General features: G+C 57.7%; 1 protein-coding gene across 1 annotated transcript in view; it reads right to left on the reverse strand.

Annotated features, from left to right (window-relative positions):
* Window positions 1–1,787: 1,787 nt before the first annotated feature.
* Notch1 (notch receptor 1) overlaps window positions 1,788–16,615 on the reverse strand; it is a 46,153-nt gene continuing 31,325 nt past the window's right edge. The window contains exons 18-34 of the mRNA XM_020183444.2: window positions 16,364–16,592; window positions 15,610–15,811; window positions 14,825–14,978; window positions 14,482–14,666; window positions 13,906–14,038; window positions 13,350–13,607; window positions 13,165–13,277; window positions 11,966–12,537; window positions 11,330–11,761; window positions 10,019–10,167; window positions 9,081–9,297; window positions 8,796–8,883; window positions 8,536–8,701; window positions 7,794–8,089; window positions 6,358–6,505; window positions 6,172–6,269; window positions 1,788–5,040 (exon numbers count right to left, since the gene is read on the reverse strand). Of these exons, the coding sequence (XP_020039033.2) occupies window positions 3,559–5,040; window positions 6,172–6,269; window positions 6,358–6,505; window positions 7,794–8,089; window positions 8,536–8,701; window positions 8,796–8,883; window positions 9,081–9,297; window positions 10,019–10,167; window positions 11,330–11,761; window positions 11,966–12,537; window positions 13,165–13,277; window positions 13,350–13,607; window positions 13,906–14,038; window positions 14,482–14,666; window positions 14,825–14,978; window positions 15,610–15,811; window positions 16,364–16,592 (4,922 nt within the window). The 3' untranslated portion in view covers window positions 1,788–3,558. The remainder of the gene's footprint in view (window positions 5,041–6,171; window positions 6,270–6,357; window positions 6,506–7,793; window positions 8,090–8,535; window positions 8,702–8,795; window positions 8,884–9,080; window positions 9,298–10,018; window positions 10,168–11,329; window positions 11,762–11,965; window positions 12,538–13,164; window positions 13,278–13,349; window positions 13,608–13,905; window positions 14,039–14,481; window positions 14,667–14,824; window positions 14,979–15,609; window positions 15,812–16,363; window positions 16,593–16,615) is intronic.

Below are 16,615 nucleotides of genomic sequence, written 5' to 3' on the forward strand. Positions count from 1 at the left end.
GCATTCACAGCTCCCTCTGCTAGTAGCACCTAGTGCCAGAATGTCCTGCTGTCATGCCCAGTCCTCCCCAGCACAGGGGACGGGCCAGTCTGCTTTCTGCCTACGGATTTAATTATTGAGGACATTTCATAAGAATGGAATCACAACTCATGGTCTTTTGTGACTGGCTTCTTTGAGCCCAGTGCTCTGCAGATCATCAACATTGTAGCAGGCATCAGAGCTCTGGTCCTTTTCGTGGCTGAGTAATATTCCATTGTGTGTGCTTTAGTCAGGGTTCTGCAGAGAAACAACCAATGGGATATACATGCAGACAGAGGCTGATCCTGGGCAATTGATGAACATGGCTGTGGAGGCTGTCACAGCCTGAGAGCTACAGTCAGCAAGCTGGAGACCCAGGAGAGCCAAGGGGGTAAGTTCTGATCCAAAAGCCAGCAGGCTAGAGACTCAGGAAAGGCCAGGCCGATGTCTCAGGCTGGGTGTGAAGGTAGAAAAGGCCAGTGTTGTAGCTCCAGCTCCACAGCAGGCAAGGGTACTCCGCCCAGGCCTTTCACTGATTGGACAAGGCCCACTCACATGGGGAGGGCTGTCTGCTTTGCTCCTCCATGATTCAAGTGTTCAATATACCCAGACCCACTCTGGATGTGTGCCAGGTGGTGCAGCCAAGGTGACAATTTCCTGTCACACGCGAGTCATCCATCAGCTGAGGGATGTCCAGCTGCTTGTGTTGTTGGGAGCCATGTTGCAGGACGCACACAGACACATGGACCTGTTTGAGTCTGCAGTCCACTGTCTTCACTGCCAAGTGGAGTTTTGGGGTTCTGGGAGTTCTTCAGGCAGAAGTCAGGCTTAATCCTCCCGCCTCTGAAGCAGAGAATCAGCCCACTTACCCTAATTGGAGTGTGGGCTCCCTCCTGGGACCTCCCGCCTCTCCACTGTCCCGGTGTGCAGCTCTATGCCCTGCAGGGACACAGTACAGGCCTCACGTAGTGTCCTCTGCCTCCCAACACAGGGGAGAAATCTTGGGTTCACATTTGTTCTTGGATGGTCAGACCTGGGGCAGACAGCACTTTGCAGTCAAACAGGGACATCAGCCTCCTTCCTGTCACTCTGATGTGAGGCCCTGGTGTGCCCTGAAGTGACAGGCCAGGTGGAGAGGCCCAGTAGGAGAAAGAGAAGGTGACCCACACCTACACTGAGCTGCTTGGTGCTTGAACTCCTGGGTGACCAGCCTCAGGACCACACTGGCTTTGTTCCACTCAGCCCACTTTGTCCCCTGGAAAGCACTCTGGTTCCCAGTACCTTCCAGACTCACCATGCAGTGCCCCACTCCGCCCTGCTTAGTCAGGCCTGTGGCTCCCTTTGTCCTCCCAAGTGGCTGCAGTCCTCACTGCCTACCAAGGGGTCTTGTCACTACCCTGAGGCCCCTTCCCACCTTTCTGGGTCTTGGCTACCAGCAGCAAGGTGTCCCTCTGTGGCTATAAGAGATGGGAGAACACCAAGCTAACGGGATGGGGGCAGCCGCTGTCCTGGGGTTCTTCCAAATCTAAGGCCCTCTCCTCAGGCTGCAGCAGCCTTGCTTTGCAGCTGGGTTCCCACCTCCCTGCTCAGTGCCTGGCTCAGGTGGGCTGTAGACACCTATGGGACTTCTGAAATGGTGTGATCCCCAGCACCCTGGATGGGGACCAGCAACCCCTCCATTGCTCTCCTGCCCGGAGAGGCCCAAAGACTCCAGCAGTCTCAAGGCAAGATGGTCTCCCACCCCCAGAGATGAGCCAAACACTGCCAAATTTAGCAAAATCCAGAGGATTATTTTTATTGCAAATTAGTTAACAAAAAAGATGAAAAAAATACATCATTTCTATTATCTACAGTTTTGCATGTAGATAACTTTTTTTTTTTTTGTTTCCTTTTTCTGTAAACTACACTCTATTTTATAAAACACAGTAAGAATCAACATCTTAGAGGTGTCTGGTCATACCACTGGGGATGGCACAACATTGCCTCCCAGTAAAGCCGGGAGGAGCTGCCCTGAGGAGATGGGCACCTGCCCTTGAGCGGCGCCCCCCCCTCCCCCAGCACATGGGGGACTGCGGGGACTTGGCAGGTGGGCGGGCAGCAGCAAGGCCGTCCCTGGGTTGTGCTCTTAGGAGCTATGGTTCTGGCAGCTGCAGGCAGGTCACAAGGCCTGGGCCTCACTGAGTCACATTCTGACATCCCTCATCAGCCTGACACAGGACAGACTTGTTCATTTAGATTTTTTAAACAAAATCCATCTTTAAAACCATATTTACAGACATTTACTCCGCCACAGGCTTATACTTGATGCTGTAGGAGCCTGCTGCTCCACTGGGCAAGCACCCCCTGAACTAGGAGGGCAGCCCGAGGACAGGCCCAGGCCACCCTCCAGCGGGTGCACTGAGGCTGGACACGGCACCCGGCAGAGACGGGCTGCTGGGAGAGGACCAAAGGACCCAGCCCTCGCTTCTCTAAAATCTCGGGCAGGTTGCTCTGCCGAGTCTGCTCTACACACAAGAGCCCTTCAGCAGTCAGGTCCGGGGAGCCCAGACCCAGGCTGCAACAGTCCATCCTCTGTCGAATTTGGACGATGCTGTCTATTCGAGGAGTGGTGCTGGGCCCCAGTAGGGATGGCCCAGGCAGGGTCCTTCCCCAGAAGAGGGCAGGGCTCCTCCCCGTGGCAGCACCTTGCACGCACACTCACTGCAAGAAAAGCTTAAATGTAACGTCAGGGGGCGGGGGTGGGTGCGGGGCGGGAGGGAAGAAGTTGCGATACCAGTGAACACTACGTAACACTGAATCCGAAACAAAGACTCATGATTGGTACCATGGAGCGTACTCTCGGTACTGCCAAGAACACATCTTTCAAAGCACATTTTAGGAACACCCAAACATACAAACCACATCATTTAACTTAAATTTCCTGTTTTAGACACAAATTAGCCCGTGTGCCCAAGGTGTGAAGGTTTTGCCCACCTCTAGAAGCATCTTCTACAAAACACAGGTGAGGCTGGGAGGAAGGGCAGCCGGCATCTGGGGAGAGGCCGGGCACCAGGGGATGTGGGGCGGTGGGGGGGGCGGGGAACAGACTTGAGGGGGGGTGGCTTCTGAGCAGCGCAGGTTCAAATGTCCCTTCCCCAACATTAGTTCTTTTTGGATTGCAAAAACAAGGAATCAATAAATAAATGGCATTTATAAATCATGAATCTTTGTTCATATTTTACAAACATGTAAAGAATCTTCACCCTAAGTAGGAAAATCATAACCTTGAGAACTAGCTGTTTTTTTTTTTTTTCTTGGAACAGATAAAAAAGTTTTTACCTGGTGTCATAGGAAACAGTACATATAAATAAAAAGGCAGTGTGTAAAATAAAAGTACATAAATAAATACTAAAAAAAAAAGTCAAAATCCTTCTCCTCTTATTTTGTATAAAAACATTTCTTTTTTTAAAGGCTCCTTTGGTCGCCCCTGCATCCTGGAGCACTGGAAACGCCCACCCTGTAGGGCCTGGGAACGGAAGCTAGGGTCCCTCGGGCAGCTGTTTACTTGAACGCCTCTGGAATGTGGGCGATCTGCGACTGCATGCTGGTGGGCGGGCTGGAGACGCCCTCGGACCAATCGGAGATGTTGGAATGTGGGGAGGAGCTGGACCACTGGTCAGGCGACTCAGGCGATGGGGTGAGGAAGGGATGCTCGGGCACCTGCAGTTGGTGGTTGGGGGTGTTGTCCACAGGCGAGGAGGAGTAGCTGTGCTGGGAGGGTGGAGTCAGGAACTGGGCAGTGGTCATGGATGGGACCAGTGAGGATGACAGTGACGTGGGCAGGGCCTGGCTCTCCGGGGGCAAGATGGTGTGCACGGTCAGGCTGCTGGGACCCAGCGGCTGCACATCTGCCTGGCTGGGCTCCCCGCCCAGGAAGCTCCGGCTCAGGTGCCCGTTGCCCGCTGCAGTCACTCCGAGGTGCGCCTGTGATGGCGGCTGCAGGTTCTGGGTCTGTGGGATGTTTGGAGGGGGCAGGTTCTGCTGCTGTATCTGCAGGCTCTGCTGTGGTACCTGCTGGGTCTGCACCAGGTGGGGCTGGGTGGCCAGCCGCGTGTTGGGCAGGCCTTGATAGCTTATCATCTGAGATAGCGTGCTGGCAGAGAGGCTCCCGTGCAGCGGGGCCATCACGCCGTGCTGGAGGGCGGGCGCCTGCGCGCTCAGGGAGCCGGGGGCCACGCCCCCTCGCAGCGGGTTGTACTGGCTTGTCACCATGCCATTCTGCAGCCGGGTCAGCCACTCACACTGGCCATTCAAGCTCGTGGCTGCACCCACAGTGAAATTCACGGCCCCTCCGCTGCTGGTGCCCAGGACGGTGCCGGTGCTGGAGGCCACGGGCAAATGGGAGAGGCGTGGGGGGCCAGGCTCAAAGGCCATCCGGCTGCCCCCACCCAGCGCTGCCATCTCTGGCTTGGCTGCCACGTTCAGGTGACCAAGGCCCAAGTGGGCATCAGGCATGCCAGGCAGGTGGTTGAGAGACATGGATGGAGACTGTTGGAACGGGGAAGGCAGAAGCGGTGGCGAGGCCACATCTGACAAGTAACCGTGGGGTGACTCCAGGGAGTCCACAGGCGACAGCATGCTTGAGCTGTCCAGCAAGCAGCCCTTGCCATCCTGGGGCTTCTTTCTCCGTGCCTTGAGGTCCTTGGCTTCCTTGCTGCCACAGGCCAGGCCTTTGGTGCTGGGCTTTCGGGCCTTCTTACCCTGTGCAGCAGGCTTGAGATTGCCTAGGTAGCCATTGGGCGAGCAGAGTGTAGGTGACAGGGTGGGCGTGCCACCCAGGGTGGCGCCATGCAGCTGGGGGCTGCGCACCAGGTTGTACTCGTCCAGTAGCCTCACGATGTCATGATGCATGCGCTCCTGTGCAATGTCACGTGGCAGGCGGTCCATGTGGTCTGTGATGTCCCGGTTGGCAAAGTGGTCCAGCAGCACCTTGGCAGTCTCGTAGCTGCCCTCCCGGGCGGCCAGGAACAGGGGTGTCTCTTCCTGGGGAACATGGGCATGGGGCATGGGGCAGGTGAAGGGCTGGGCCTGGCATGGGGACCTGCCGGGTCACCCGCCCCCCCCCACCTTGGTGGGAGGTGCGGGGGCAGTAGTTCCACTCCCTCCTCCCTCAGGACGGACCCTATATCATCTGACACCCAACCAGAGGGTTTGGTGGGACCCTTTATGCTAAATCCAGAGGGCTTTACTTGTGTGTGGTCATAGACACCACTGAAAAGGGTCTGAACTGCAGGCCGTTTACTCTCCTCCCCAAAATGCACAGATGCAAAATACTGCAGCAATTTCAGGGCTCAGGGCTCTCTAGAAGACATCTATGGACACACAGGGAAGGAACTTTCTGTCTAGAGGGTCACCAGTGGCCCTGGAATTTTGGCTCCTTCCCAGATTGGCTCTGCCTAGCAGACATGCTACATGCTCTGGTGAGGCTTCTGGGTGTGAGAAGAACCTCCAAGGTGTAGGGACCCATCAGCCTGTCCCTGAGTTTCTGAGGCTCTGTCTCTCCCACAGGATGGACACGATCATGCCCCAGGCCTCGTGCTGGACCTAAGTCCAACAGCACCCCCTAATGTCTGACACCTGCACGCAGCTCCGGCTATGTGCAATGTGGGGTGAGGGAGTTGGAAACTCTGTACCTCAGAACCCAAGTGCCAGAGGAACCCAATCACAGGCAGTGGATCACAATCCACCTCATCCAGTGAGGCAGGAGAAGCACAGCCCCGATCAGCAAACCATTTCCTTTTCTCTCAGGGAAATGGATGGCCGTGGGCTGGACCAGGGAGCAGGTTCCTCAGCTTTGCAGGAGGGTACAGAACCACCCCACCCCAGCCTTCTGGCTGAACCTGCACCACCTGAGCCATCATTTGGTAGGGAACAGAAGGTGAGATCTGGGTAACGGTGCCAGAGGACAGCTGCAACTGCCCCAGCTCCTGGTCAGGGCAAAGGGAGTCTTCTGTGCTGCAGCCCCAGGTCCCAGGCTTGCCTGCACTTGGGGGGGGGGTCAGGAGAGCTAGCAGTGTCCAGGATGTCCTGCTGGCAGCCTACACATATGTGCCCAGGAATGCCCACCACCACTCTGTGGGCGAGGTGACGCCTCAGCCCCAGCCCTCAGCTCACCTTGTTGTTCTGCATATCCTTGTTCGCGCCATTCTTCAGGAGCACAACGGCGGCATCCACGTTGTTCACAGCAGCTGCCCAGTGCAGGGCCGACTTGCCTGGAGGGGAAGTGGATATAGAGTGGGTCAGGGGCAGACCAGGCAGCCGTCACACATCCCTGCCAGCTGGGCTGCATCCTGGGCCTACCCAGGTCGTCCACGGCATTGACATCAGCATGCGAGTTGATTAGGTCCTCTAACATCCCTTCCACGGCCAGGCGGGCAGCCAGGATCAGCGGTGTCGTGCCATCGTGCATGCGGGCATCCAGGTCTGTGGCTCGGTTCCGGATCAGGATCTGGACAGGGAAGGACCCAGTGAGGGGGCAGCAAACATAAGCCCCATGCCTCCAGCCAAAACTGGTGTCTGGACCGGAGCCCAGCTTTACCCTGTCCCCTCTGTATCTGAACAGCTTCAGCAAGATGAGCACTCATGGTGCAGGAGGAGCCAGAGCCCACACAGCCCAGTCCAGCCCATTGGTGTCGGTGGAGGTCCATTTGTGGCCTCATCTAATGGTTCTGGCTGCCACGACCACCTCCAAAACAGGAGTGAAGCTCCTGCCCACCACCGTGCATGCAGCTGGGTTGTAACCCCAGCTCATAGCACTCCACCATACTCAGGACCGCTGAGCTAGGCTGCATCCATCTAGGTTCCTGCAAAAAGGATAGGGTGTGCCTTGCCCTGAGTCACAGGCAGGAATCTTAGTCACTATATGCTTGCTGGTGAGAAACACATACGCACAGCAACCTGCAGCACTGCCTGGACTCCTGCAGAGTGACCTCCGATCTTTGTCTCCATGTGCAAAGTGAGCCGTTTGGACAGGCACACACCAAGCATGGACAGGGCCTCCCCTGGGGCTCATTTTGATTTTCCTCTTGTGCCTCAGTTTCTCATTTCTGCAGAATGACAGTGTGTCACTCCAGCTAAGAGATTATTAAGTGCAAGCTTTGTGGTGATGTCTGGTTTGTGCCCCACCTGAGCCTGCTCCAGGGCAGAATGAAGCCTGGGGACTGGTAGCGGTGGTCACCAGCTGGCAGCGTGCAGAAAGAGCCACTGCTAAGGATGATCTCTGGAGACCCAGCATCCAAATCCCTAAATCTATCCTGACTGGTCCCAGGCTCCCCAGCAAGGCCAGAGCCCTGGTTGGCAGGCCTTAAGCAGCACCCCTAAAGACCTCTTCTTATTGCCATGGGTTATGCCTATGGCCATGGCTGAATGGGTTATGCCTATGGCCATGGCTGAAAAGAAGGGGAGAGGCTGGCAGGCCAGCAGCACTGGGACTGGGACCTCCAGCAGGACCCGTGACCCTGAGACAGGAGCCTGTGTTGGGTGGGGGTAAAGAAGACACACTGCCTCACCCTGCAGCTTCCCTACACTTCCCACTTGGCCACCTCTGGCTTCCCCAGGGGGTAACAGAGGAGCTCGACTCCCTCCCAGCATGCTTCTTTCAGCATGCAAAGGTCCAGGGTGGGGATATCAGCTGCCTCTGCCTAAGGTACACTCAGAATCAAGACTCACAGAGCCACAAAAGTCAGGTTGCTGCCCCAGACCAGGGTGGTGGCCCTGTATGGGCAGCCGTTCCCTACCTGGAAGACGCCCTGTGCGTCAGCAGAGACAGCCGCGTGCAGCGGGGTGCGCCCCATGTTGTCCTGGATATTGGCGTCTGCACTGGCCTCCAGCAGGCGCTTGGCAGCATCGGAACGTGAGTAGCGGGCAGCCAGGTGCAAGGCGGTCTCGCCAGTGCGGTCTGTCTGGTTGTGCAGGCTGGCACCCTGGTAGATGAAGTCTGAGATGACCGCTGGTGCGTCCTCCTCCTCTTCGCTGTTGCCTGTCTCCAAGCCCCCGCCGCTGCAGGAGGCAATCATGAGGGGAGTGAAGCCGTCTGTAGAAACAAGCAAAGGAGGTTCAGTCAGGGAGAGCCAGTCCCCAGCCATGACTCCGGTGTGCTGTGGCCCTGCCATGCCACCAAGGGCTGCTGAAGTCACCCTGAGTTTCTCAAGCACGGAGCCCAAGTCTAGTTGTCAACTTGCCAGTGGGCGATGAAGACCTCTCCAGTTTTGCTGTCTCTCCTGCCCAAGACCTCACACCAAAACCCACCCAAGAAAAAGATACAAAATGTGCTCTTAGAAAATCAACACTTTGCTATCTCACAAAGCAGCCTTTCAGGGGCAAGGGTGAAATTACAGGAGCAGAGGGAGCCTGGAGGATCAACTCAGAAAGGGAGCCTACTTCCTGGGCTCCTCACCCTTCTCCTGGCTGGAAGCTCTCCTCCTCCCCTGCCAGCCTCTCAGTCCACACTGGGTAAGGGGGATGATCAGGTGGCCTTACCGGGCCCACGGACATTGACATCCATGCAGTCGGCGTCCACTTCGCCCTGGGGTGGCGTGGGGGCCATGGCAGACATGCGCAGGTCGGCGGCGTCCAGGTGCTGCTGCGTCCACTGCCGGTGGTCTGTCTGATCATCTAGGTCAGGAAGAACCACTGGCTCCTCGAACTAAGTTTGGAGGGGATGAGCAGAGAACCACATCACACAGAGCCCCAGGCACTGGACGCTCTTCTGGGATAGCCCAGAATCCCGCTGGACTCACCCGGAACTTCTTGGTCTCCAGGTCTTCGTCCCCCCACTCGTTCTGGTTGTCATCCATGAGGGCACCATCTGAGGCATTCTTCAGAGGCCTGGGCGAGGGGGGTCACAGGCAAGACTGAGTGGGCTCCCCAAGAAATACCCTGCAGCCATGGCTTAGGTGTCCACCTGTCTGTCACCCATGCACCTGGCTCAATGTCGGGGCAGGGCCCAGAGGCCAACCCCCAGAAGGATGCCCAGCCGGGCCATGCTTTCCCCTCCCCGGGGGCTGGGGGCAGTGTCCACTCACTTGAGGCCCACAGAGTCCTCGCCGAGGGGCTCCCGCCGCTTCTTCTTGCTGGCCTCTGACACCTTGAAGCCCTCGGGGAACCAGAGCTGGCCATGCTGCCGCCGACGCTTGCGGGACAGCAGAACCCCACAGCCCACGAAGAACAGCAGCACAAAGGCGGCTGCGGCCACATACATGAGGTGCAGCTGCGAGGGTGGCGGTGGCTCCACGGTCTCACCTGCAGGCAGGGGACCCGGGCGGGCGCCCACGTCAGGCGCAGCTATGCAGCGGACCGGTGGCCGGGGGGCGGCAGACTGGCTCTGCGGCCGGCGCCTCCTCACCCACTCTCCTCCATCCCGCCCCCCAAAATAAGGTCATTTTCTACGCGATTAATCAGAATTGCAAACTATCACTAAATTCTCTCCAGCAGCAGCCGACTCTGTCTGGAGACGGCTTTCACTTTTTCCCTTTCAGGGAGGAGGATTAGCCAACTTCAAATCACTGCACTCACATTGAGCTGCTAAGACAAAGGATTTAGGGGGATTTTCAAGATACAAACTTCAACACTTCACATGACACCGATCAATTCTCTCTCTCTTTCTCTCTCTCTTTTTTTTTTTTTAAAAGCTGTAATGATTTTGAAATAATACCCAACAAAGAAAAATCAGGGGGAAGGGATAGGGAGAGAAAAAGGCTCCCACTTTCTGGTGGGGGTGCTCATCCCCTGAGGCAGCTCTGCCGACAGCTGTCACCACTGGCAAGGAGGTGTGCCATCCAGAAAATTCCAGAAGCACTTCCTGAACTGTAGATTGCAGGACCCACACCCGTGGTGGCAACTGGCACAAGAAGGGAGAGAGCCTTAGGAATGGTGTGGGGGGGAGATAAACAGGCTGAGCCCCTCCTAGGTAGATTTTCCCTCCATGCAAGCCATCTGTGGAGTTAGGCTGCCGGCCACTCACTCTGCACAGCCTCGATCTTGTAGGGGATGTTGAGGCTGCCAAGCGAGGCCAGCGCCCCCAGGAACGCAGCCACATCGGTGGCGCTCTGGAAGCACTGTGAGGACGACTGCATGCACTGTCGATTGTCAATCTCCAGGTAGACGATGGACCTGTGGACACACCAGTCAGGGCTGGGTCCAGATGCTTCCTGTGCCAGCCAGCCCAGTTCCCCAGTGCCAGCCAGCCCAGTTCAGTGCCTGGGCATCAGCTCTGACCTCTACACCTATCCTGAGGGCAGGGAACAGGTCTGATAGCAACAACCCTGGAAGTAGCCTGTCTCCCTGAGCCCACCAGTGAAGCCTCCAGTACTCAGCCTGGACACAACACAGCAGGTGCTCACCACACAACGTGCTCCCCCTGCTCTGTTGTCCCTGTGGCTTCCTTACATGCCACAAATACTCCTTTTCTTCATCTTGGGAGACAAAGAATGTTCTCAGGGGCCCAGGGCCTTTCCAGGAGCTGTGCCTGGGCCCCACAGAAGCAGCACAGGAGGAGGAAACACAAGGTAGCAGACAAGAAGCTGGTAGGGACGAGGTTTACACACCAGCCAGGGTGCCCATCTGAGGATTCTAATGTGGCCTCCTTGTGACAATATGCTTCTGCCCATTACGGCTGGAAAAGCCACGAATGGGAACTGCTGAAGCCTTGATACTCCAAGGTACCAGCTTCCCTAGCTCAAGAAGGACCAGGAGGGAGGCTACAGGGCCCCCCAGAAGCAGGATATGTGGGCCAATGAGCTGAGCCAGAGATTTTGCCCCGGGTGACTCTGCACAGCATCCATGAGCTGCTCTCGCTGTGCTCCCCCCACATGGCCTGTGCTCAACTCCTCAGCCTTCTGGGTCCAGCTGTAGCACTCCTCTGAGAGGGCCCCCAGCCTGCCTCTCCTCAGTGAGGACACAGTGGTCACAGGCACTGAGCTGCACTCTTGTCTAGGGTAGAATCGGCCCTGTTGGAGCCTCTGGAGGCTTCAGTCAGCTCTGTCCCCAATGCCCGGTGCATAGCAGAACCTCAAAACCACCTTCCAGGTGAAGGAGTAAAGCCTCCCAGGCACCAGGAAAAGGGTGGACTGCAGTAAGAACATGGGCTGTGGGGCCGAAAGCCCTGCTTGGGAATGCTGCCTCTGCTCTGACTGTGCCAGCCCTAAAGTCCCAGGTCTTCCTGGGACCTCTGTCTCGTCTCGTATAAATGGGGTGAGCACCGCGTGACCAGGGGCAGCCTAGAGGATCAAGCAGAGCTCGCAAGAGGCCCTGGAGATGGAGCTGATTTACTCACCCACGGATGTCCATGGGGTCCAGCTCCCTGCGTTGGCGCCCACCGCTGCCACCAGGGAGCAGTGCGGGCGTGGCCTGGCTGAGCCGGGAGCCGGGCGCGGCCCAGCCCGCCGTGGAGCGTTTGTTGATGGGATGTTTTCGCAGCTCCTCCTCGCGCCCATAGTAGGGGAAGATCATCTGCTGGCCCTGCGCGTCTCGCTTGAAGACCACGTTGGTGTGTAGCACGTGGCTGAGCTCGCGCAGGAAGTGGAAGGAGTTGTTGCGTAACTGCTCGGGGGGAAGTAATACCACCACCACCAGCGTGCCGGCCGCCAGCCGCTCGGGCACGTGCTCTGCACAGTCCAGCCCGTCCCACTCGCACTCGGCACTGTTGCAGCCCTGGTCGCAGTGACCGTCACTGAAGTGGTCTTTGCAGTACTGGTCGTACAGGGGGCTGTGGGGAACAGGATATGCTCAGGCTGCCTTCCAGCCTGGAGCCTTTTCCCACCATTGCCAGCCTTGCGGATGCCCCCCACTCCCTGGGCCAGACCTGCCCCTTGTCCCCGTGTTGTCATGTTCAAGCCTGGTCCTTCCTCCACTGGCCCAGCTATCCCTATGAGTCCATGAGCCCCGGGACACCAAGACAATTCTGCCTTACTTGCACTGGCTTTCTGTGCGCTGGCAGTCAAAGCCGTCGAAGAGACAGCCAGCTGAGTTGCACTGGCTGTCACAGTGGCCATTGCTAAAGTACTTCCAGCACTGCAGGGACTGTGTACAGTTCTTCCAGGGGTCGTTGAAGTTGAGGGAGCAGTCACCGCCGTCCCATCCGCACGCATGGTTGTTGCACTGCAGGCTGCAGACCTTGTTGCCGGCGTCCTCCTGGCACTCGGGCAGCTCACAGGCCTCCTCGATCTGTGGTGGGGGAATGTCCCGCCCTGCGCCACCCGTGAAGCTGTAGTCCAGGATGTGACACAGGAGTCCATTGAACTTGGCGGGGCACAGGCAGCGGTAGAAAGGGCTCTCGGACATGGGCTCACAAGTGCCTTGGTTGTAGCAGGGGTTGCCACCCACGCAGGGACTGCTGGCCGGGAATTGGCACTCAGGGCCCGTGAAGGGACCCTGGCACAAACAGGTAGGGCTTCGAGGGCCCGAGACGCACGTGCCACCGTTGAGGCAGTGCAGGCTGCCACAGGTGCGGGCATCGTTCTCACACGTGGCACCTTCAAAGCCCTGTTGGGAGGGAAGGCAGCTGACCACCAGACACATGCACCCTAGTGTAGGCCTGGCCCAGTCCCTTATCTGGGAGAGGGGACTGCGGCCTGCCCCGAGCAGCACAGCCCTGAAAATATATTCTCTCCACAGTGAGTAACAATATATTGGTGTCCCTTTCACTGTGACCCACTTCCAAGGCAAGATGGTAACCAAGATGGGGTGGGGGAGTTTGGACACTTCTGCACTTGCCCTCAATTTTTCTGTAAGCCTAAAACTGCTTAAAACTAAAGTTTACTAAATTTTTTTTTTTTTGATAGTGGGGTTTGAACTCAGGGCCTCATGCTTGCTAGGCAGACTAATTTTTTAAAATGAAGGGCTGGGGTGCTGAGTGATAGAATGCTTGCCTAACATGTGTGAGACCCCCGAGTTTCATCTCAGCATAGCAAGGAAGAAAAACTTAAAATGAGCTCAGAGCAGTGAGGATGAGGAGGCCCAGGGCTCCACCCCCAGCCTCTGCCTGAGGCTCTTGGGCTGACTGGAGATGGGTGAGGGTGTGCACGGAACAGGTCCAACTGAGGCAAGAGCATGGGGCAAAGGGCCTCCCCACCTCCCCTCTTCCCGCCCTCCTGCAGAGGCTGTACCTACCGCAGGACACCTGCAGATGAATCCGCGGGCAGTGTTGGCGGCCACGGCGCAGGTGCCCCCGTTCTTGCATGGCTTGCCCTTACAGCCATTGATGACAGACTCACAGCGGCGCCCTGCGTGAGTGGACGGTGAGGCGCCAGACCCTGCCTGACCCCAGGCCAGCCCCACCAGCCCACAGCACTCACCAGTGTGGCCGGCACGGCACTCGCAGTGGAAGTCATTGATGCGTTGCACACAGTTCTGGGTACCGCGTGGATCGCAGGGGTTAGACAGGCACTCGTTGACGTCACCCTCGCACCGCTCTCCTACGAAGCCGGGCGGGCAGGTGCAACTGTAGCCACCCACCTGGTCCACACAGGTGCCATTGTTGAAGCACTTGGGGCTGCGGGAGGTGGGGTCAAGAGGGGGGTTGCAGTCGTCCACATTGATTTCGCAGTGCACACCTGCAGAACAAAGGATGCCATCAGGGGCTGACACTGGCCACACCCCAGCCCCACCTTGTCGTGTGTCTCCTGGCCCCACAGGCAGTCAGGACTGGGAGCACACAGGTGGGACAGTGCAGGTACAGGCCTCCTGCTGGGACACTCCATGTGGACCCCTTCCTTGGTTGGCTCTGCAGCTGCCCTTGGCTCCACAAGGCAAAATGGGGTTTCTGACTGATTCCAGGACACCTCTGGCCAGTCACTGGGTGACTTGTTTGCTTTTCCCTCTCTGGACCCAGCGCTCTGGTGGTGGCCTTACCCTGTGTACCCCGGGGGCAGGAGCACTTGTAGGTGTTTGTGAGATCGATGCAGGTGCCTCCATTCTGGCAGGGGTGGGACAGGCACTCGTTGATCTCCTCAGAGCAGTTGGTCCCATGGTAGCCTGCCATGCACTGTGCAGGGAGACAGAGCACAGGGCAGGATAGCAGCTCAGTTGGAGCTGTAACAGGATAATCTTCCCACACCACCGTGCAGGCTGACAGGGCCACATAAAGGGTGTTTGTGCCCAGTGATACCTCCAGCCTCCCTGCCCAGCAGCCCTGGAGGAAGACACCTGACCAGCATACCCAGAGCAGAGTTCATAGTCACTGCCCAGTTGTCCCATAGCAGAGGCGAGGGCCTCAGGGAAGCTATCAGCAGAGCCCAGACACAAACTGGGGGAAAGGGTGCCCTTCTTTTCCTCCTCCAGGCAACCTTCCCTGATTACGCAGCCCTCCCTTAATTGTGCACAGGTCAGTCAGGTTCAGTCTGCCCAGCTGTGCCAGCTCCCAGTTCAATCAAAGCCCCTGTGTGGCAACACTCATGCCACATACCCCCACCTCGGGACGGCCCACACCTTGCAAGAGTAGCCGCCCAGATAGTCGGTGCAGGTGGCCCCATTTTGGCAGGGGCTGGGTGAGCACTCATCCACTTCATCCTCACAGTAGCTGCCTGTGTAGCCAGCCTGGCAGCGGCAGTGATGTGTGTTGTTTGTGTCCACACAGAGCCCTCCATGCTGGCACAGGTGAGCTATGTCAATGCCTGTGGGGGGACATGACAGGAGGCAGGTGAGGCCTGGGCTCCCTTCCCGAGGACAACCACGGGCCTGGCCCATGCCATTCTGACCTGGTGGGTGTTGGGGGATCCTGGGCCTGGGCTAGGCCAGGACAAGGGCCTGTGGGGTTGGTTGTGACAGTTACCTCGCCGCCGTGCAGCCACCTCGCAGGACACACTGGGCACGTCACAGTAGAGGCCTGTCCAGCCGCTGTGGCACTCGCAGCGGTACAGAGTATTAGTCTGCCAGCACTTGCCACCATTCTTGCAAGGGGAGGAGTCACACCAGCGCACGAGGTTCTGAGGACAGGTTGAGGTCAGTGGCCTCACCCCTGACAGCTGTCAATTGGGGTGCCTTCCTGCTGCCCACCCTCCAGCCAGCTAACAATTGGGGCATCCACCTGTTGTCCCAATCCCCCAGCAGCTCAGAAAGGATGTTAGCCAAAGATCCCCTGCAATGGGAGATGGTGTCCCCATCCTACAGGGAATAGGCAGTAAGGATGGAGACCTCTAGGCTGCTCACAGGGCTCACAGCCCCCTCCCCCGAGTCCCCCGCCTCCTGCCCCAGGAGCAGTTGAACTCCTCCTCTCTCGCCTTCACTCAGGGCCTCAGCAAACCCAGACCCACTGGACGTAGTCTGGACGCCTTTTCTAACTGATAGATATGATGTCCACGAGCACCAGCACATCGTCCACACGCCTGCCTATCTCCTCCAAAGCACCAGCTTTCCCAGTTCCTGCCACGGAACCTGGAGGGTCTCAGTTGCACCTCCCTGAGCCCCTGAAGGGCAGCCTGGCCCAGGGCCTGGGCACCACTGACCATTCAGATCCCCAGGGACCATGTGTCCCACCGGAGTCTGACTCTCCTTTTCCCCAGTGGCTACACAGGCCTCTCAGGTCCTCTTGCCCACACCTGCGCAGTCACAGCTCACCTGGCAGTTGAGGCCAGTGTAGCCCTGGGGACAGGTGCACTTGTAGGTGCCATAGCTGTCCTGGCAGGTGCCACCGTGCAGGCAGGGCCTTGAGTCGCACTCATTGACATCATATTGGCAGTAGCTGCCCGTGAAGCCAGGTGGACACAGGCAGGTGAAGGAGTTGATGCCGTCCACACAGGTACCCCCGTTGAAGCAGGAGCTGAAGGCAGGTGAGCAGCAGGGCAGGGGGTGAGTGGGTGCAGGGAGATTCTCACTGGAAGGAAGCACCTCCCCAGCAGACACATGTCATGCCATGCCTCCCTCCTCTACCGTTTTTCTGAGAAGGGCTTTACAATACACAGAGGCGTGTGGTGGTTAAAAGAAAAACAAGGGAAAAATCAGAAAACTATGGGAAACAGGTATGTCACTTGGCTTCCTGACAACCAAGGCACAAAGGAAACAAGCTCTTGTCTGATAGAAGGAGACACACGGATTCTGCTGTATAAACTATGGGGTTTCCTGGTTCTAGATCACAGAAAGGGTCACAATGGCCCTTTCAGGAGGAGCACTGCAATACAATGAACAATGTCAGACTCAATTCAATCAGTGTTGAGTGCCCATTGGGTCTGGCAGACACCTGCTTGGGGTGCCAGGTTGTCAGACACTGTTCCCCCCCCGGCTCTGCTGAGGCTAGGCCAGGTCCCCCACGGTGGCCCCTTGTGAGGTCTGCATCTAGAACAGTCCATGCAGCCCTGCCTGCAGCCCCACACACCTCTCGGTGCAGTCGGGAGTGTTGTTCTCACAGTGGATCCCGTTGAACCCCGCAGGGCAAGTGCAGGTGTAGCTGTTCACACAGTCGGTGCAGTTGGCGCCATGGCGACAGGGGTTGCTGGCACACTCGTTGATGTCCTCTTCGCAGAAGGCACCCTGGAAGCCGGGCAGGCAGTCGCAGAAGGCCATGTTGATGCCATCCGTGCAGGAGCCCCCATTGTGACATGGGTCTGCAGGGGATTGGAGGGCAAGC

Source organism: Castor canadensis, chromosome 13 (genome assembly GCF_047511655.1).
Source record: "Castor canadensis chromosome 13, mCasCan1.hap1v2, whole genome shotgun sequence".
NCBI lineage: Eukaryota > Metazoa > Chordata > Mammalia > Rodentia > Castoridae > Castor > Castor canadensis.